This window comes from Haliotis asinina, chromosome 4 (assembly GCF_037392515.1).
Source record: "Haliotis asinina isolate JCU_RB_2024 chromosome 4, JCU_Hal_asi_v2, whole genome shotgun sequence".
NCBI lineage: Eukaryota > Metazoa > Mollusca > Gastropoda > Lepetellida > Haliotidae > Haliotis > Haliotis asinina.
The window spans coordinates 45,289,915-45,305,483 of record NC_090283.1 but is presented as its reverse complement, the minus strand read 5'-3'; the positions used below and the strand labels follow the sequence as shown (position 1 = coordinate 45,305,483).

The 15,569-nt window shown below is 42.2% G+C and overlaps 1 protein-coding gene across 1 annotated transcript; it reads left to right on the top strand.

Annotated features, from left to right (window-relative positions):
• Window positions 1–2,787: 2,787 nt before the first annotated feature.
• Window positions 2,788–15,166, top strand: LOC137282510 (monocarboxylate transporter 12-like). The gene is made up of 6 exons (XM_067814265.1): window positions 2,788–2,838; window positions 10,486–10,694; window positions 11,108–11,251; window positions 11,932–12,717; window positions 13,822–13,872; window positions 14,249–15,166. The coding sequence occupies exons 2-6, from the start codon at window positions 10,511–10,513 to the stop codon at window positions 14,572–14,574; spliced, it is 1,491 nt and encodes a 496-aa protein (XP_067670366.1). The 5' UTR covers window positions 2,788–2,838; window positions 10,486–10,510; the 3' UTR covers window positions 14,575–15,166.
• Window positions 15,167–15,569: the final 403 nt, after the last annotated feature.

Sequence of the window (15,569 nt, the reverse complement as noted above, 5' to 3'; positions counted from 1 at the left end):
CAAATATAATAAAACTGATGTGTTGTTGATGCATTGACGGTATTTCCGGGGGAAATATGGATACTTGAATCAAATAATTAGAGCAATACTTTAAAGATTAATTTGGGTATGTCAAAAGGCTACAAAACTGTTTCAGTCAAAAGTCGTTCGTAGCTGATGCTTGTAAACAAGTCACTCGACTTGTTACTGAACAACTGGGTGCAAGTACACAGCCAAATGTCAAGACACAGCCGTGACGTCAGTATGGTCAGAGTCATGACGTCATCATAGCCACATATGACGTCACGTCGCGAACACAACAGTTCTGGCGGCAGATCTTCAGCTGAGAGATTGTTTCCATCTCGGGGAGAGATAACAGTGGGCGTGTGGGGAATGTCTAAGTACTCGGTCTCTGGATATTACTGACACTTACAATCGGACTGACACAAAAGAAATTAGCCATTGAAGAAAAAAGGCTCCAAAATTGAAAATTGGTGACAATATTAGCAAACAAAAGCATGCATTGTAACCCTTAAAATAAAATCTAGTGTGCTGGCAGTTCCGTCTGTGGTGTAGTTCATTTTACTATCTTTTCAATAAAATGAAACACTGGAAAATACAAGTGCGCATGCGCACACGTGATTAAAGAAGGCATAGTTTTTCGGGACATCTTTCATAAGTTAAAAATTAGTTACAATTTGAATCTATCTGATCGTTTGTTAGACATCACTTATCCTAAGTTGAATAAGATTCTGAGACTTAAATTTTCCATTGGTGAGGTAAAATTACGAGGGTTATTGAGGACTGTTTGTTTAAAGTAAGATTAATCAGTACGGTTTTCTGCAAAAGACTTTTGTTTTACTGTCTATTCAGTTAATGTGTCCCTAACACTGAGAAGAGAGGTCCGCCCCATTGCCATAAATATCTTGGAAATGTGAAGCCTAAATAACAGCAAATGTAGTTTAGGGGAGTGAAAGAGCGAGATTAGTTCATGTGGAACAGCCAAGAGCAGCCACTATCCTATGCTATGCTATACTATGCAACCAACCAACCTTACTCCCCCCCCCCCCCCAACGTGCCCCCCTCCCACCCCCCAGCGTGCGTGAAGGGCTGCCCTGCCCTGCCCTGCCCTGCCCTGCCCTGCCCTGCCCTGCCCTGCCCTGCCCTGCCCTGCTCATGCCTGCCTGCTCATGCATGTTGGTGAATGTGCCTTGTTACAAACCAACCTTGGTGTATGCTGCCGGTACATTTAAGAGAGGTGGGATGCAGCAACAGTAACAGCCACATTGTATTAATGGAGGGGAGAAATGCATCTTATATCGTATGGGGTGTTATTGAAGGCTGTTATTTATTTGTTTTTGTTTGTTTGTTTGTTTGTTTGCATGCATAGGGATGTTTTGGAGGGAGGGCAGCGTGCATGAGAGTTACTGACTGATTGACTCACTCCGAGCCCCCACCCCTAAACCCCTTTCCTCAGACACACACATGCACGCACGCACCGACATGCACGCGCGCACACGCTCGTACATACGGACACACACTTAGCCACAACGTATGAACGGTCCGTAAGCATACATGTAAAGACTTGTTAGCTATTCAACACTAGCTCCTCTTCTTCCGAGGTTTAAACATGACAAAACACTGTTGAAATGCTTTGTACATGTATTGTAACGGAAGGGGTGAGTAAAGCTCGTATCTTACGGGCGGTAAGGCAGAATGGTTGCTTGACTCCGACTGATGTTGCAATATGTTGGACAACGTCGGATATACTATGTACATTGTGTCACTGGCAAAACAACCACACATGCTTTATTATATCAACATGATTGGAATTTATAAGCTGTGTATGTATTTGTTCTCTGTGCGTGCGTTTGGGCGTGTGTGTGTCTGTCTGTCTGTATCCATGACAACACGTACAAATCCTGGTTTAGAATTGGTCGAGTGGTCAAGCTCTCTCTCACATGGTTGACTCATGTCATTGCAATGCGTACATTGATGTTTATGCTGTTGATCACTGGATTGTCTGGATCATTTACAGACCGCCGCAAAAAGCAAGAAAATTGCTGTGTGAGAACTAAACCAAACCATTCATCGAAAACGGACTTTTTAAAGTTATACACATAAGTAGAGTAATGCATACAAATCACTGAAAAGTGGCCAGCCGTTCGCCTGAACCATTTACTAGAGGCAAACCCTGGAATTAACTGATGTCCAACAACCAGGAGCTAGTTGATATACTTGTTAAGGTGTAGTAACATTCAAACACGTCTGTCTACATTGTATTCATGGAAGGTGTGGGAGAATGTTCATATCGCACGGGTAGAAAGGCACTATGGCAGCTTGGTTCTGGATAATGTTGCACAGTTTTGGACATGGTATCAGAGGCCACACATACACGAATGTTGTATTCTGTCAACACGATCGAAACATGGAAAATACGACGACGAAATCTTCTATATGACACAAACTGCCGGATGCAAGTACTACATAACGGGTTTCATGAACTGCTTTAAGGCATGCCTGATCGTACACGTACAATATACCAAGACTGATGTCTTGGGATGTACCATGGTGGGTGTATCATGGTGGGATGTACCATGGTGGGATGTACTACAGTGGGACATAAATAACAACTCTCAGTTCAGTGTGCAGGCTCCAAGTTTTTGAGAAACCAAGATGGTGTCTCCTTCAATGAGAAAGAAGGGTTAAAACCGCATGTCGAGAAAACTACAGTTTCAGGGCTCGGTTTAAGCCTTGTGCGTGTTTTTCTCACACATGTACAGAATCTATCGGGCCGTGTCGATTCAACTGCCATCCTTCACTGGCACTCCTAGTCTATTTTCTCCAACGCTTGGCAAGGTAAATAACACATTGTGCATTTAGAGACAGTTAAACATAATTTCATTTTAGTTGATGGATGGGTTTAGTTTACATCATTTACCAAAGGAAATACGCGAAGGCGGGTGAAATAGTGTAAAACATTGCTATATCCCATTCGCTTTACGAGTATGGCCTGGGTGCGCATTTCGGTAAATCTCCATTAATATATATATTTACAGTGTATACATATAGAGTGTAGCGAGAACGATGTTAGTTTATAGAGGCCTTGTGATCTTGGATGAGTTCCCTGGGATATACTGGAGCTGAGTCATGCTGGCATCTGTCGGCATAGCATAAGGGTTTACAAGGGTTTTCTACAGTCAGGTTTCCGTTATTGAATTCCACGCAAAAATCGATCATAATGAACGGGACTGTCGTCATGTTGTTGATGTTCCCAATCCTGGATTCAATTGGGGAATGACATTCAAATTCCGGCTGGAAGTAAGATCGTGTTCGTAGCTAATAAAAATGGGCCAAGGAAATCAAGTGTAATGTTTATCAGAGGAATGTGGAGAGTATTCAGAAATGATCTATGTATATACTTATATCCTCATTAGAATCTCTCTGCCTCTCTCTCTCTCTCTCTCTCTCTCTCTCTCTCTCTCTCTCTTTCTCTCCACCCAGGGCCCATGCAGGAAGCAAATGTACTGTAACAGCTGCAAGTCCCCATTGTCCCAGGTGTGTAGACCTACCTTCAGTTCTTGGCAATCTATAGCCCTGGGCCCCCTTGCACAAAACGATCTTAGCGCTGCAATGATTGTAACTCCTATACTCTAACATAGGCTTAAGATCGTCGTTGCGCTAAGATCGCTTAGTGCAAGTGGTCCCGGGTTTTATAGTGTACTGTCGGCTTTAATTAAAATGTTTTAGTTTTCCATGCTTGTTTTATATCCATGTCTGTGATACCCTAGTATTTTTACTGTCCATTATCAACAGATTTATCTAAAATTCTTTTTCATATTACTTGTGTAAATTGTTGTCACGATATGGCTTAGATAATGCCGACGTAACGTTTAATATTAACTAACTCACTCACACTCACTCACTTACTCACTCCCCCGCCCTCAAATATAATTCCAAACCAAAAATATTTATTTGTTCATTGTGCCGTTAATTGTAAGCAGCAAATGAAAAAAAACATACTACAGATATCAACAAAAACTACATTTGATGTTCCCAGTTGTTTCCATTCTGACACCATTTGCACGAAATGTCAATATCGTCACATCAATATCCTTCCTACACCAGCCAGTTCTCAAAGATGTGCGCAGTGCTAGTTTCGTTACCCTGGTAACCCATTCTGCGAGAAGTAGAGCACAAGAGGTCATCAATGTAACGCTCACACTGTCCAAATCGACAGTCAAAGCCAGGTCGAAGCGAGTAAAAATCAGGGCCTAGATTTTGGAAGCTCTCTTAGCACTAAGATAGTCGTATGCCATACATTAACATCAACTTACGACGATCTTAGCGCTAAGAGAGCTTCGCAAATCGAGACCCTCCTGGTCGACGGCACAATGAGAGAAGGAGTTAGAGCTGGGTAGATTGCATGGATGTTCTTTAGGGTATTGTATGAACAGCAACCCTTACCACAAATGACATAGTTGTAACACTCAGTTTAGCTACTGGCTCGCCGACATCTCGAGCATGTTATGTTGCAGAACTGGAGAAAAAACAATCTGAATTGAAATCAGGCAAATGATCGACGGAACGTCATATAATTGTACACAGCTTTTTGAGATCCATATCAACTTTTCATTATGCAAAATGCATACTTTCCATACCTGATGATGTGACGACCAGTACAGCGAAAGTAGAAAGAACGAATACTCTTGGTTTTAGTTCCTTCACTGATGCAACCTTATCACTCAGCAGTAGCAGTTTTATCTGCACCAAGAAAGAATTCTAACAGGTTTCAAGAGACTCAAGATAATAATGAAATGTCTCATTCATATGAGTTTGTCTGGACCAGACAATTTAGTGATTGACAACATGTGCACCAATTGCAGTACTATTTTCATTGTTACACTTTAAATGCAAACGGCTTCACAAATTAATCATTTCAATGTTTTGTGCAACCTGACATCATTACTGACTTGGACATGCAGGTAATGTTAGGCGAAGTGTTGAAAGGATGGATAAGATATATTCCGATGCAAGTAATCGACTTTGACTCAGATGAGACTAACGCCTGTGGCGTGTACACTTATTTAGATGCAAATTGCTCAGTAGTCACCCGAGTGGAATATGGTGTAATGTCATGAACATTGCTACCAATCCAGATGGGAGTACCCACATGACCCTTCAAAGCGAGAGATTACCCTCTAGGATCAGTTATGTATTAGGGTGACTGGAGACCCCCCCCCCCCCCCCCCCCCTCAACATTCCCCACCAATTAAAAGAATTGTGTGTGAGTGAGTGAGTTTAGTTTTACGCCGCACTCAGCACTATTCCAGCTATATGGCGACGGTCTGGAAATAATCGAGTCTGGACCAGACAATTCAACAACATGAGCATCGATCTGCGCATTTGGGAACCGATGACATGTGTCAACCAAGTCAGCGAGTCTAACCACCCGATTCCGTTAGTCGCCTTTTATGGCAAGCATGGGTTGCTGAAGGCCTATTCTACCTCGGGACCTTCACGGGTCAATTATGTGTGAACTGTATCTTATAAACTCTTTTGGGAATAGGTACGGAAACAACACAACACCACATTCGTAGACTGCGTTCTCACACGTCATCTGGAGTGTGGGGTTAATGAGGAGATTCCAGTCACATTGACCGTTGCTTGTTTGTCTTGTAATGTCTCTCCCAACATTTCTGAAGTTCCCAGTTTATCTTCATAATCTCCCTTTTGCATTGTCGCATCCTTTTGCATTGTCGCATCCTTTTGCAGTGTCGCATCCTTTTGCAGTGTCGCATCCTTTTGCAGTGTTGCATCCTTTTGCACAGTTGATCCTGCCTCCTAACTTTCACTCACGTGTAATGACGCATTTACATATCTTTCTTGGGTGTCTGTACATAATTGACTTTGCATCAGACAATCCAGGAACAGAGATAGAGTTAACGATCTACGCATGTTTGCATGCATCACCCAAGTCAGCCGATCCAGTTAGTCGTCTACTACGATAAGCATGGCTAGCTGAAACCCATTTCTAACTCGAATATAGTAATGTCCAGAGAATATAGCGTCGCAAACAGCTGTCCCCCTGATAACGGAGGGGGAAGTTCTGTCAACACGAGGGGGAGAAATTCATTGCTGTCGTCGCGAAAATAGATTTACTTCGTCAATTATAATGTATGTTTCAATGTATATAGGTCACTTGACTGCGATGCTTTACTGTGGGCATTTTTCTGCTTCCTAAATTATGTACAGGACATGCAGATAACTGCTCCCCGCATTCCCAACTACAAATTCTCAGACGTACCACTGCAGAACCCGGCCAAACCTTGCCGAGTGCTAAGCTAGTAAAGTCAGTCTGAGTTATAATTGTTTCCTTTAAAGAGGCTCGTCTAAATAATGGGCTCATCTAAGGGCCCCAGTCTGTTGTCTATATTTTTGTGACAGAACTATCATTCAAAATACTGCTTATTACCTTTGAGACCTGTGCAAGTCTAACCTGACAGCCTTCTGTGGCCAGTTTCATTCGGTCGATAACGGTATGGTGTTATGCAGCTGACTTCTGTTGTGGTAAGATACCAGGATAATAACGAAAAAGCATTAAGTTTGACGCTCTGAAAAAACGTGATCTGAGCCATTCTAGCCTTGTGGTATAGTGAGCAGGTTTGCTTGCAAACCGGAAACGGGGTCTTGTCACGTGATATTTAAATTAATAGCAGTGGCGTTGTGTTCAGTCATCCCACCTCGCAAGGCGTCGATTCCATGGTATTAACCTGTAGTTCTGCGTGCTGTGGATAACTTTTTCAGCTGTTCGTTTCGCAGGTAATGTCCGAAATGTGTTGAAATTGTGCTACTAAACTGGCATTATTAGGTTTGTGGATTACTACACGGTTGTGGTTGTTCTGTTACTAGGACTCGCTGCCATATAGCAATGGACAGCGCTGTGGTGGCGTTCGGTACAATACGCATCTCTAGTGTGCGTATTCTGGCCTTATGACCCCCGAAGATCAAGGTTAGAAATAAGCTGCAATAACCGATGCTTGTCATAAGAGGCAACTTTCCACTCGCTTTCGCCAAACTGTTATTCTTAAAGGAGACTGAAATATAGACTCTGCCATGCATGCTGAGTCAGTGAGTGAGTTTCGTTTTACACTCAGCAACATTCCAGCTATATGGCGACGGTCTGGAAATAATCGAGCCTGGACCAAACAGTCCAGTGAGGCAACAGCATCGATCTGCGCAAGTGGGAACCGATGACATGTGTCAACCAAGTCACCGAGCCTGACCACCCGATCCCGTTAGGCGCCTCTTACGACACGCACAGTCGCCATTTATGGCAAGCATGCATTTATGCTGATTTGTTTTAGAGGTTGAGCATGTTCGAATCCTCAGTGGCGGTGGACTAGGCTACTGGTTAAAGCGTTCCCTCGTCAAGATACCGGTTTGATTTCCCTCATGGTTGCAATGTGCGAAGCCCATTTCTGGTGTCACGCGTCGTGATATTGCTGGAATATTGCAAAACAAAACCCGGCGTAATGGAAAATTGGCGTCACGGAAAATGAATCTTTTATAATGTTGTAATATAACAGGGTCATCCATTTCCTGAGCTATCCATTACGGACAGGCATCAGAAATATGTGAGCCATGCCTTTGAAATATCTCGCTTGCACCCACCTGAAATAATATAACAGTGATGTGGTATATATGGAAAGCCTCTTGAATAGCAATTATGCAATATGTATTCAGTAATATGCCATCGTATGGACTATATTTCCTTTTTTGTTCTGTCAATAGTGTGTCATGTTTCAGCATTAATATGGAAACAGTTCAAGCTGTTACATTTGCATTTTTTAACATTAGCAGAACGTGACGTTATAATGACACCCACAAGAGGCATGTAACAAAATGGTTAGTTATATGTAATGAATAAGTGGTAGGTTTTCATTCATTGGTCAAAATATCAACCGAAATACATAAGCGGTTCATTCCGAAAGGCGGGTTCATGCAAATGTGTGTGGAATGCCTTTTTGGTTCACACGTCAGTGAACCAAAATGTACTCGGTCAGAGTCTCACGGGATCATTTCCAGTTGTAAAAAGTTTTGAAAAAAACTACATATACATTGCTGAAATATAGGCAATGCGTGAGAGAGAGAAATTATCGTCACACCGGTAATATTTCAGCCGTATTGTGACGTAAAACGTTTTGCTATTTCTTAAAAGGCAAAAGCGAAAATGCAAGACATGCTATTTATTGCTTAACTCCGCACACACCAATATTCCAGTTATGTGGAGAAATAATAAAATCCAGTCTGGACCAGATGATCCAGTGATCAACAGCCTTCGCATCCCTCTACGCAGGTAGGATACGATAACATGTCAACCAGGTCAGCAGTCTAATAGGCGATTCCGACCCTCGAGCATATGACAGAACCAGCATGACTCCGATCCTTACAACCCTTCTGAGCATAAGCAACTGTGGAAATATTTTCTGTAAACGAACTGTTTTCTTGTCCATGCCAACTGGCAGTATACGTTACCAGCAAACATGGTCCTTATGTGAGCGTAGAAACAACTTGACCATGTTGAATGATCAGTGTCAGCTTGGTGTTAGCAAGGTTACTACTGGCCGGGCAATTGGGACTTGTCCCTGAGTGTTGTTATTCAGCCACAACGCTGTAAATACAATGGCTCTTTTACTATAAGTCGGACACAATCCCACGAAACCCATACAGTGGTAAAGACTGCTAACCGATTTCACGAACACCTGCTGTCATTATTTATTCGCAGGGATAAAATGCTGTAAATGTAACGGCCACCTTGTCGTTTAGGCCTACTGCATTCTGTCTTTGTTATTGCCTTTTTCTTTTCAGTAACTATCCGTGAAGATCCCGGGGTAACATAGGCCTACAGTAACCCACGCTTGCCATGAAAGGCTAGTATGCTTCTCGTAAGAGGCGACTAACTGGATCGGGTGGTCAATCTAGCTGACTTGGCTGACACATATCATCGGTTCCCAATTGCGCAGGTCGATGCTCATGCTGTGGGGCACTGGATTGTCTAGTCCAGACTCAATTATTTACAGCCCGCTACCATATAGCTGGAATATTGCTGAGTGCAGTGTAAAACTAAATTCACTCAAAAACTAAATTCACTCATTCTCTCATTTTCCGTAACCAGTTATGCGCTCACTAAAAGTAGGGGATATTAAAAGAGTGGCAAAAACAGGAATGTAGATTTCTCCGTGTATTTCAGGTATTAGGATAACTATTGTCCACCTTAGCTTGTTGCACATTGACCACTAGGTATCCTTAGATCACAAAGGTTCCAACTGAGTTGAGTCCAATCAGGGATTCGAACCCACACCCTCAGAGTTAGGCGGCTGACCTTGTGTGCTGGTGATTTGGTGCCTAGCTCTGAGGATGTGGGTTTGAATCCCGGATGACATTCACCTAAAAAAATACTAGAATTTGTACCTTACTAAGAAAGTGTAACCCCAAATATAGCATATGTTACCGTTATTAACCGGTTTGGGGCATTTGGTTTATCACCTCTGGTGAACTTCGCGTTGCCTAAAAAAATATCTGCATCGTCATTTTATTTCATTTTTACAGATTAAGATAGATATGCAGCAGAGAGGGTTCGGGTGATCCTGGCACATTCAGGCTGGTAAAGTTCATCATCAGCTCAAGGCCCTCGCCCCCTCTACACGCAGCCCAGGCAGCGAATGGGACTTCTCCCAGGAAACACTGCCTAGTCGAACCCAAAAGAACTTTTCGGAGAATATGAAGGCTCCCCAACACTGCAGCTTTCTGCATTACCCAGATTGTCAGAAGGGCTGTGCTCCCGGTGGAGAACCCAGGCACTCTCCTGATCTGCGCCAAGAGATCTGGATGTACCAAACCTAGGGCACCGACAACAATGGGGAGCCTGACGACAGTGTACTGGAGATGCAAACGAAACATTTGAAAGGCGAGGTCTGCATGTTTATCACGCTTTTCCTGAATCTTGCCAATCACATTGCTGTCAAAAGGGACAGAAAATTCAATGATATAAATAATTTCATTGGCTTTATCAAAAAGAACAAGATCAGGTTTGTTAGCTGGAATTCGTCTCAGGCTGTCATAGCCACAGGCATGGCGGGGATGATAGTAAAAGCAGCGAGCCATTATTATTTGTATTATAGGATATTTATATGGCGCACATATCTATGCGACCATTGCTTGCTCAAGGCGCTGGTATTTGTTTCCCTCGATCAGCGTCACATCGTATAATAAAAAAAGCCAACGCCCTAAACGGACTGAAGTCAGTTCTTAATGGCAGTGCAAGTATCTCATGATATGCCGACTGAAACTGCAGTTCCGTGTGATGTGTGTCCGTTAGTTGTGTATTATTTGAAAACGACTTTCTGAGATAGATATTAAACGGTGTACTAGAATACTCGGAAGTATAAGCAGATGTCGACTGAACGTTGTACATATCATGCTTTAAGTCGTCAATATTTTCAGAACTGAAACCCTTTTTGACATCGATATGGGGAAGCGGAGTATTTACTCAGCAGTTGTCCTGTTCGCGTCCTTTGCAACAATGCTCTTTGGACCAAGCATCGTGTATGCAAGCGGAGTAATCCATGTAGCGTTGCTCGAAGGATTCCAGGAGGATGTGGCCATGACAGCATGGGTTGGATCTCTATTTTCCTGCATGTTTGCTCTCACAGGTAAAGAAATGAATAACGAGGGCGAATATCTGAAAGTACTGCTGTCAGTGTCAGTTACCAGTGTTTGCATGTTTGCATGTTTACAAGGAAATATCAGATCTTGAAATAAGAAGGGAAGTTGCTAAAAGTACTTATGTCGGTTTCATTCAGCACTGTTTGCGCTCACAGGTAAGGAACTGACGGAACCTAAATAAAGAGTTCGAGTATCTAAAAATATGTCTTTCAGTACCACTTCCCAATGTCTCTATGTTCGGAAGGAACTGGCGAAACCTGAAATGAGAAGGGAAGTTGCTGAAAGTATTAAAGGCAGTTTCAATGACAAATACTTGCATGATATCTTGCATGTCAGTTTCATTGACCAATGCTGATGGGTTGCTGTGATGGTATTTGTACATATTTCCTTACTATTCCAGGACCAGTTGCCAGCATGGTCATCAACAAGTTTGACTGCAGAACGTGTGTCGTGATATCAGGAGTCTTGATGATGGTTGGGTTCTCAGCCAGCTGTTTTGTGACTGAAATAAGGACATTGTTTGTAACCTATGCCTTAATTGCAGGTATGTGAAGTACGTGAGTCCTGGGTTCTGACTGGGACACTCCAATGTCGCTCATTCTCAATCCTGTACCACAGGTGTCCGGCCAATGTAAATTTGATCGTTTTCTTGTTTACGTTAAACGAGTGATACATAATGAAAACATTATCAAAATCTGTAATGTGGACACCTTTGATATATCCCTTCATGGACAAAATCTTATATTTTAGTTTGATGGTGAGGTAACTAACAGCTAGTAATAACGACAACTCCAATGTCAAATTAAGTTCAAGAAAACTGAAAGGCAGTAAAATAGAGAGTCTATTTTGAAACACTTCGGAACATTGTTTATTGTATGAATAATCAATCCTGCTAAATATTAATCAATGGGCAGAGAAATGACATTCTCTGAGTTTGAGAATTGTTGAATATATTCTTTTGGGAGACGTGCATTTCCAGAAGGCGCACACAAACACCTTTCAGTGTGACGCGTGACAGTAGAAGATGTCTGCTTTAGGAGAGCCCATGGAACGTCTGCTTGGGAGTATTTACTTGAAAAATGTGACAATGACAAAGAGAGACTCGCTAGTAACATGCCGGTAAAGGTTGGGTCACCCTTTAATTTTCCATGCATTCTGTACTTGAAAAAATACGTACAATAATGGCATGAGAACGACTTTGATGTGCTGTCGTTCATATTTCAGGTCTTGGCACAGGTTTGGCACAAACAGGAAGTTTCGTCATCATTGGCTATTACTTCCCTGTAAAAACAGGTCTGGTCACAGGAATATCTGTCTCAGGAATTGGATTTGGCATTTTCATACACCCCCCACTCTTGCAGTATCTGACTGAAACATATGGAGTCCACGGCGCCTTCCTTATCACTGGTGGAATAACACTTCATGTATGCATTGCGGGAATGCTCATGCGTCCATCCAACATAGAGCGCAAGAGAAAGCAACGGGTTGGAAATGAACTACCCGCTAGGAGAAATATAGCATCAATATGTCGGGATGTAACGAGTGTCTACCGTGTTTTAAGTAATGTATCCTTTATATTCTTTCTATGCAGTCTCTTGTGCTTTTCAATTGCTATAGCAACAGCATATCTCTTTCTTCCGGATTTCTTCTTAAAACAGGGATCAACATTCCAAGAGGGTGCCTTTGTTATATCAACCTCAGGCCTGGGAAGTATTGTCTCTCGGATTCTAACTGGATTTTCACTGAGTGACGAGAGGATTCCAGGTGCCACAATATATGCCTCTCTTAATGGTTTGATGGCAATTTTTACGTTCATGCTGCCACTGTTCAGCACATCTTCATTTCTGAGAATACTTTATGGCTTTATTCTTGGATTGTATACTGGAGGGACATGGGTTCTCCTCAATACTCTGAAACTTGAAATTCTTGGAATTCAAGACTTCGCCACAGGTGTCGGTGCAGCTTTATTTTCCTGTGGAGTTGGCTATCTTACTGGTCCTCCTATTGCAGGTACGTACACATACACGAGTGAGAGGCTTACAATTCATTGTCACGTAACACAATTATACGACAATGTTCAATATTTCTGAAAGGTGTCAAGACACAAAGGGATATTATTTATGTTTGGATGTATATTTCTGAATGACCAAACAGGAGGAGAATCTTAAGTGAAATATAATACTGTACAACCTAGGAATAATCTTCGTTGTGGACACGTCAACATCTTCCGACAACAAGACAGAAATACTCTTCATTAATATGAAGTCGAGTTGCAATTACTGATTTTGGGAAAGGAGTATGTTAAAGGGGTTTCCTCAGTGTTAGTCACGTGTGATGACAAGACCTTCGAAACTTATGCTGTATTCTTGCAACTTCTTGCATGAGTGAGTGAATGAGTTTAGTTTTACGCCGCACTCAGAAATATTCCAGCTATATGGCGGCAGTCTGGACCAGACAATCCAACAACATGAGCATCGATTTGCGCAATTGGGAACCAATGACGTGTCAACCAAGTCAGCGAGCCTGACCACCCGATCCCGTTAGTCGCCTCTTACGACAAGCATACTCGCCTTTTATGGAAAGCATGGGTTGCTGAAGGCCTGTTCTACCCCGGGACCTTCACGGGTCACTTCTTGCACGATAGACAACGCCTCGCTGCATAATAAATGTCCTGAAGTAAGAGTAAGATGTACCTCTTGTTGCTCATGACTCTGTCGTCGACATACTACGTTGGAATATTTAGCTTTAGTGAGTGAGTGAGTTTATATTTAACGTCACATCGGCAATATTTCAGCCATATCGTGACGAGAACATTTAACAATGAAAAGGACTATATCTACATTATAAAACCTGTCAACGAAGGACAGTAAAACAACCAGAATATCACAAATAGCATTAAGACTAGCATGGAAAGTTGAAACTGATATCACCATATGAACAATACAATATAAAACAGGCTATAGACCGCCAACAACTGGAGGTAGATCACCACACTAGGGACTATTTAGCTTTAAGACGAATGGAACAAAAACACAGGGAAGTTTGGTAGTTGAGTACTAGGATATCATTTTTTGCAACATTGTCTCAGTAACATTATCTCTGTTTACATTTCAGGTGCCATAGTAGAATCAAGCGGGTCATACTACAGTGCCTTCCTCCTTTCTGGTATGTCAGGGGAACTATTCCTAGTTGATAAGTAATTTATTTTGGCTCAGTGCATGATCAGTTAAATGTTCATTGCTTTGGATTGAATTACTGAGAACGGAAAAGCGTGGGCTTCTATGTTAGAGTTTCAAAAACGATGTGCTCTTATACGTATGAGAGCCAGCAGAAAAGTACGTACATAAACTCTGTCATCATCAGGTGAGTATCCAGATTGAATATACTGTACATTACATGCGTTTCAGTGCCATAGGATGTTCGGTTGTTCTTCAACCGCATACAGCTATATCCTTGCTTGATGGTAAATTCGCTTTTCAACAAAACGTACGTCAAACTCCTAGTTCTAGTTAATTTTCAAAGACGTACGAACTTTTTGTAGGTGCCATGTTTTTCTCGGCCGCGGTCTTTGAATTCCTGTCATCTCTCAGCAAGAGGACACAAGCAAGCACAAAAGACTCCCAGCTGACAGTACCTCTGAACGAAGATACTGAAGTATCGCCAATACAAACATCAAAACCTGAAGTAGCACTAATACAAGCATCACAACCTGTGACTGAAACAAAACAAACATCCAGCGAGCATTGTGATCATGACAAATCTACGGCAGCAGTAATAGATGCACTGATGCCAGCAATTGCATCAATAGAGAATTGTAGGGATGATTATGGTGAAGGGGATAACAAAGTAACCGATACAAACTACTGAAACAAAACACAAGTGAAGGCTGTCTTGTGAGGACACTGTAGCCGGTTACAGAAATATGTCACAGATATCAGTGTATACTATTTGATCAAGCTTATATGCAGAATCCTGAAGACCGGTACACTGAAACGGGTAACAGGCGTGTTTCGTTGAGAAGACAGTATTTTGATCATGTATATGTGAACCCATGACCATTTACTGAAGTGGGTAATATGTGTATGTCGCACGACGAACATGATGGTTCTGATGGTCAGTAAAGACCCGGATCAGAACTGGTACCTGGATCCGGATCAGAACAGGTCCTCAGTATCTTCATCAAGTCATTCCTGCCGTAAGAGGCACGTAACGGGATTGGCTGGTCAGACTCGGTGATTTTGTAGACACATGGTATCTCAGTGGCGTAGATCGATCCTCATACTGTTGATCAGTGTATTGTCTGGTCCAGATTGGATTAATTACAAACCGCCGCCATATAGCTGGAATATTACTGAATGCGGCGCATAACTACACTCACCGTTTGGTGGTGTTGTTCAGTGTGACGATGGTCCGTGCAACATAATTAAGTCACTGAGAATAAAATGTATTATTTTGATTATATTGTTGTTGATTATATTGTTGTCTCATGACAACGGGTATACGGAAGCGGGAAAAAATAGTAGTACTACGTTATTGCTTATGCTCATGGGAAGTGACATAATCCCAGTTCCATTTTCACGACCCTTTGTCAGCAAAGACTGGCACTTTTACTATGCAACTCTATATATTAACTCATTGTCACTGAAACTATATACAGGTCCCTGTTCATAGCTCCCTAAACTGATAATGACAGCGCGGGTTTGTATCTTTGACCATGCAACTCAACATAGTGTTATAGCGTCTAAATCAGGACAGCCATCGTCTGGACAGCATTCTGTCTTAGCTTCGTACCACTGTTCCCTTGATAATCATGGCATGCCGCAACTGTCGAACAGTGAATGACTCGGTGCATGCTTTCTTTC

Coding starts and splice junctions, on each gene's coding strand:
- LOC137282510 (XM_067814265.1), top strand. CDS start 10,511: ATGGGGAAGCGGAGTATTTACTCAGCAGTTGTCCTGTTCGCGTCCTTT. Junction 12,718..13,821: donor TACTGGTCCTCCTATTGCAG/GTACGTACACAT, acceptor TTTACATTTCAG/GTGCCATAGTAGAATCAAGC. Junction 13,873..14,248: donor CAGTGCCTTCCTCCTTTCTG/GTATGTCAGGGG, acceptor AACTTTTTGTAG/GTGCCATGTTTTTCTCGGCC.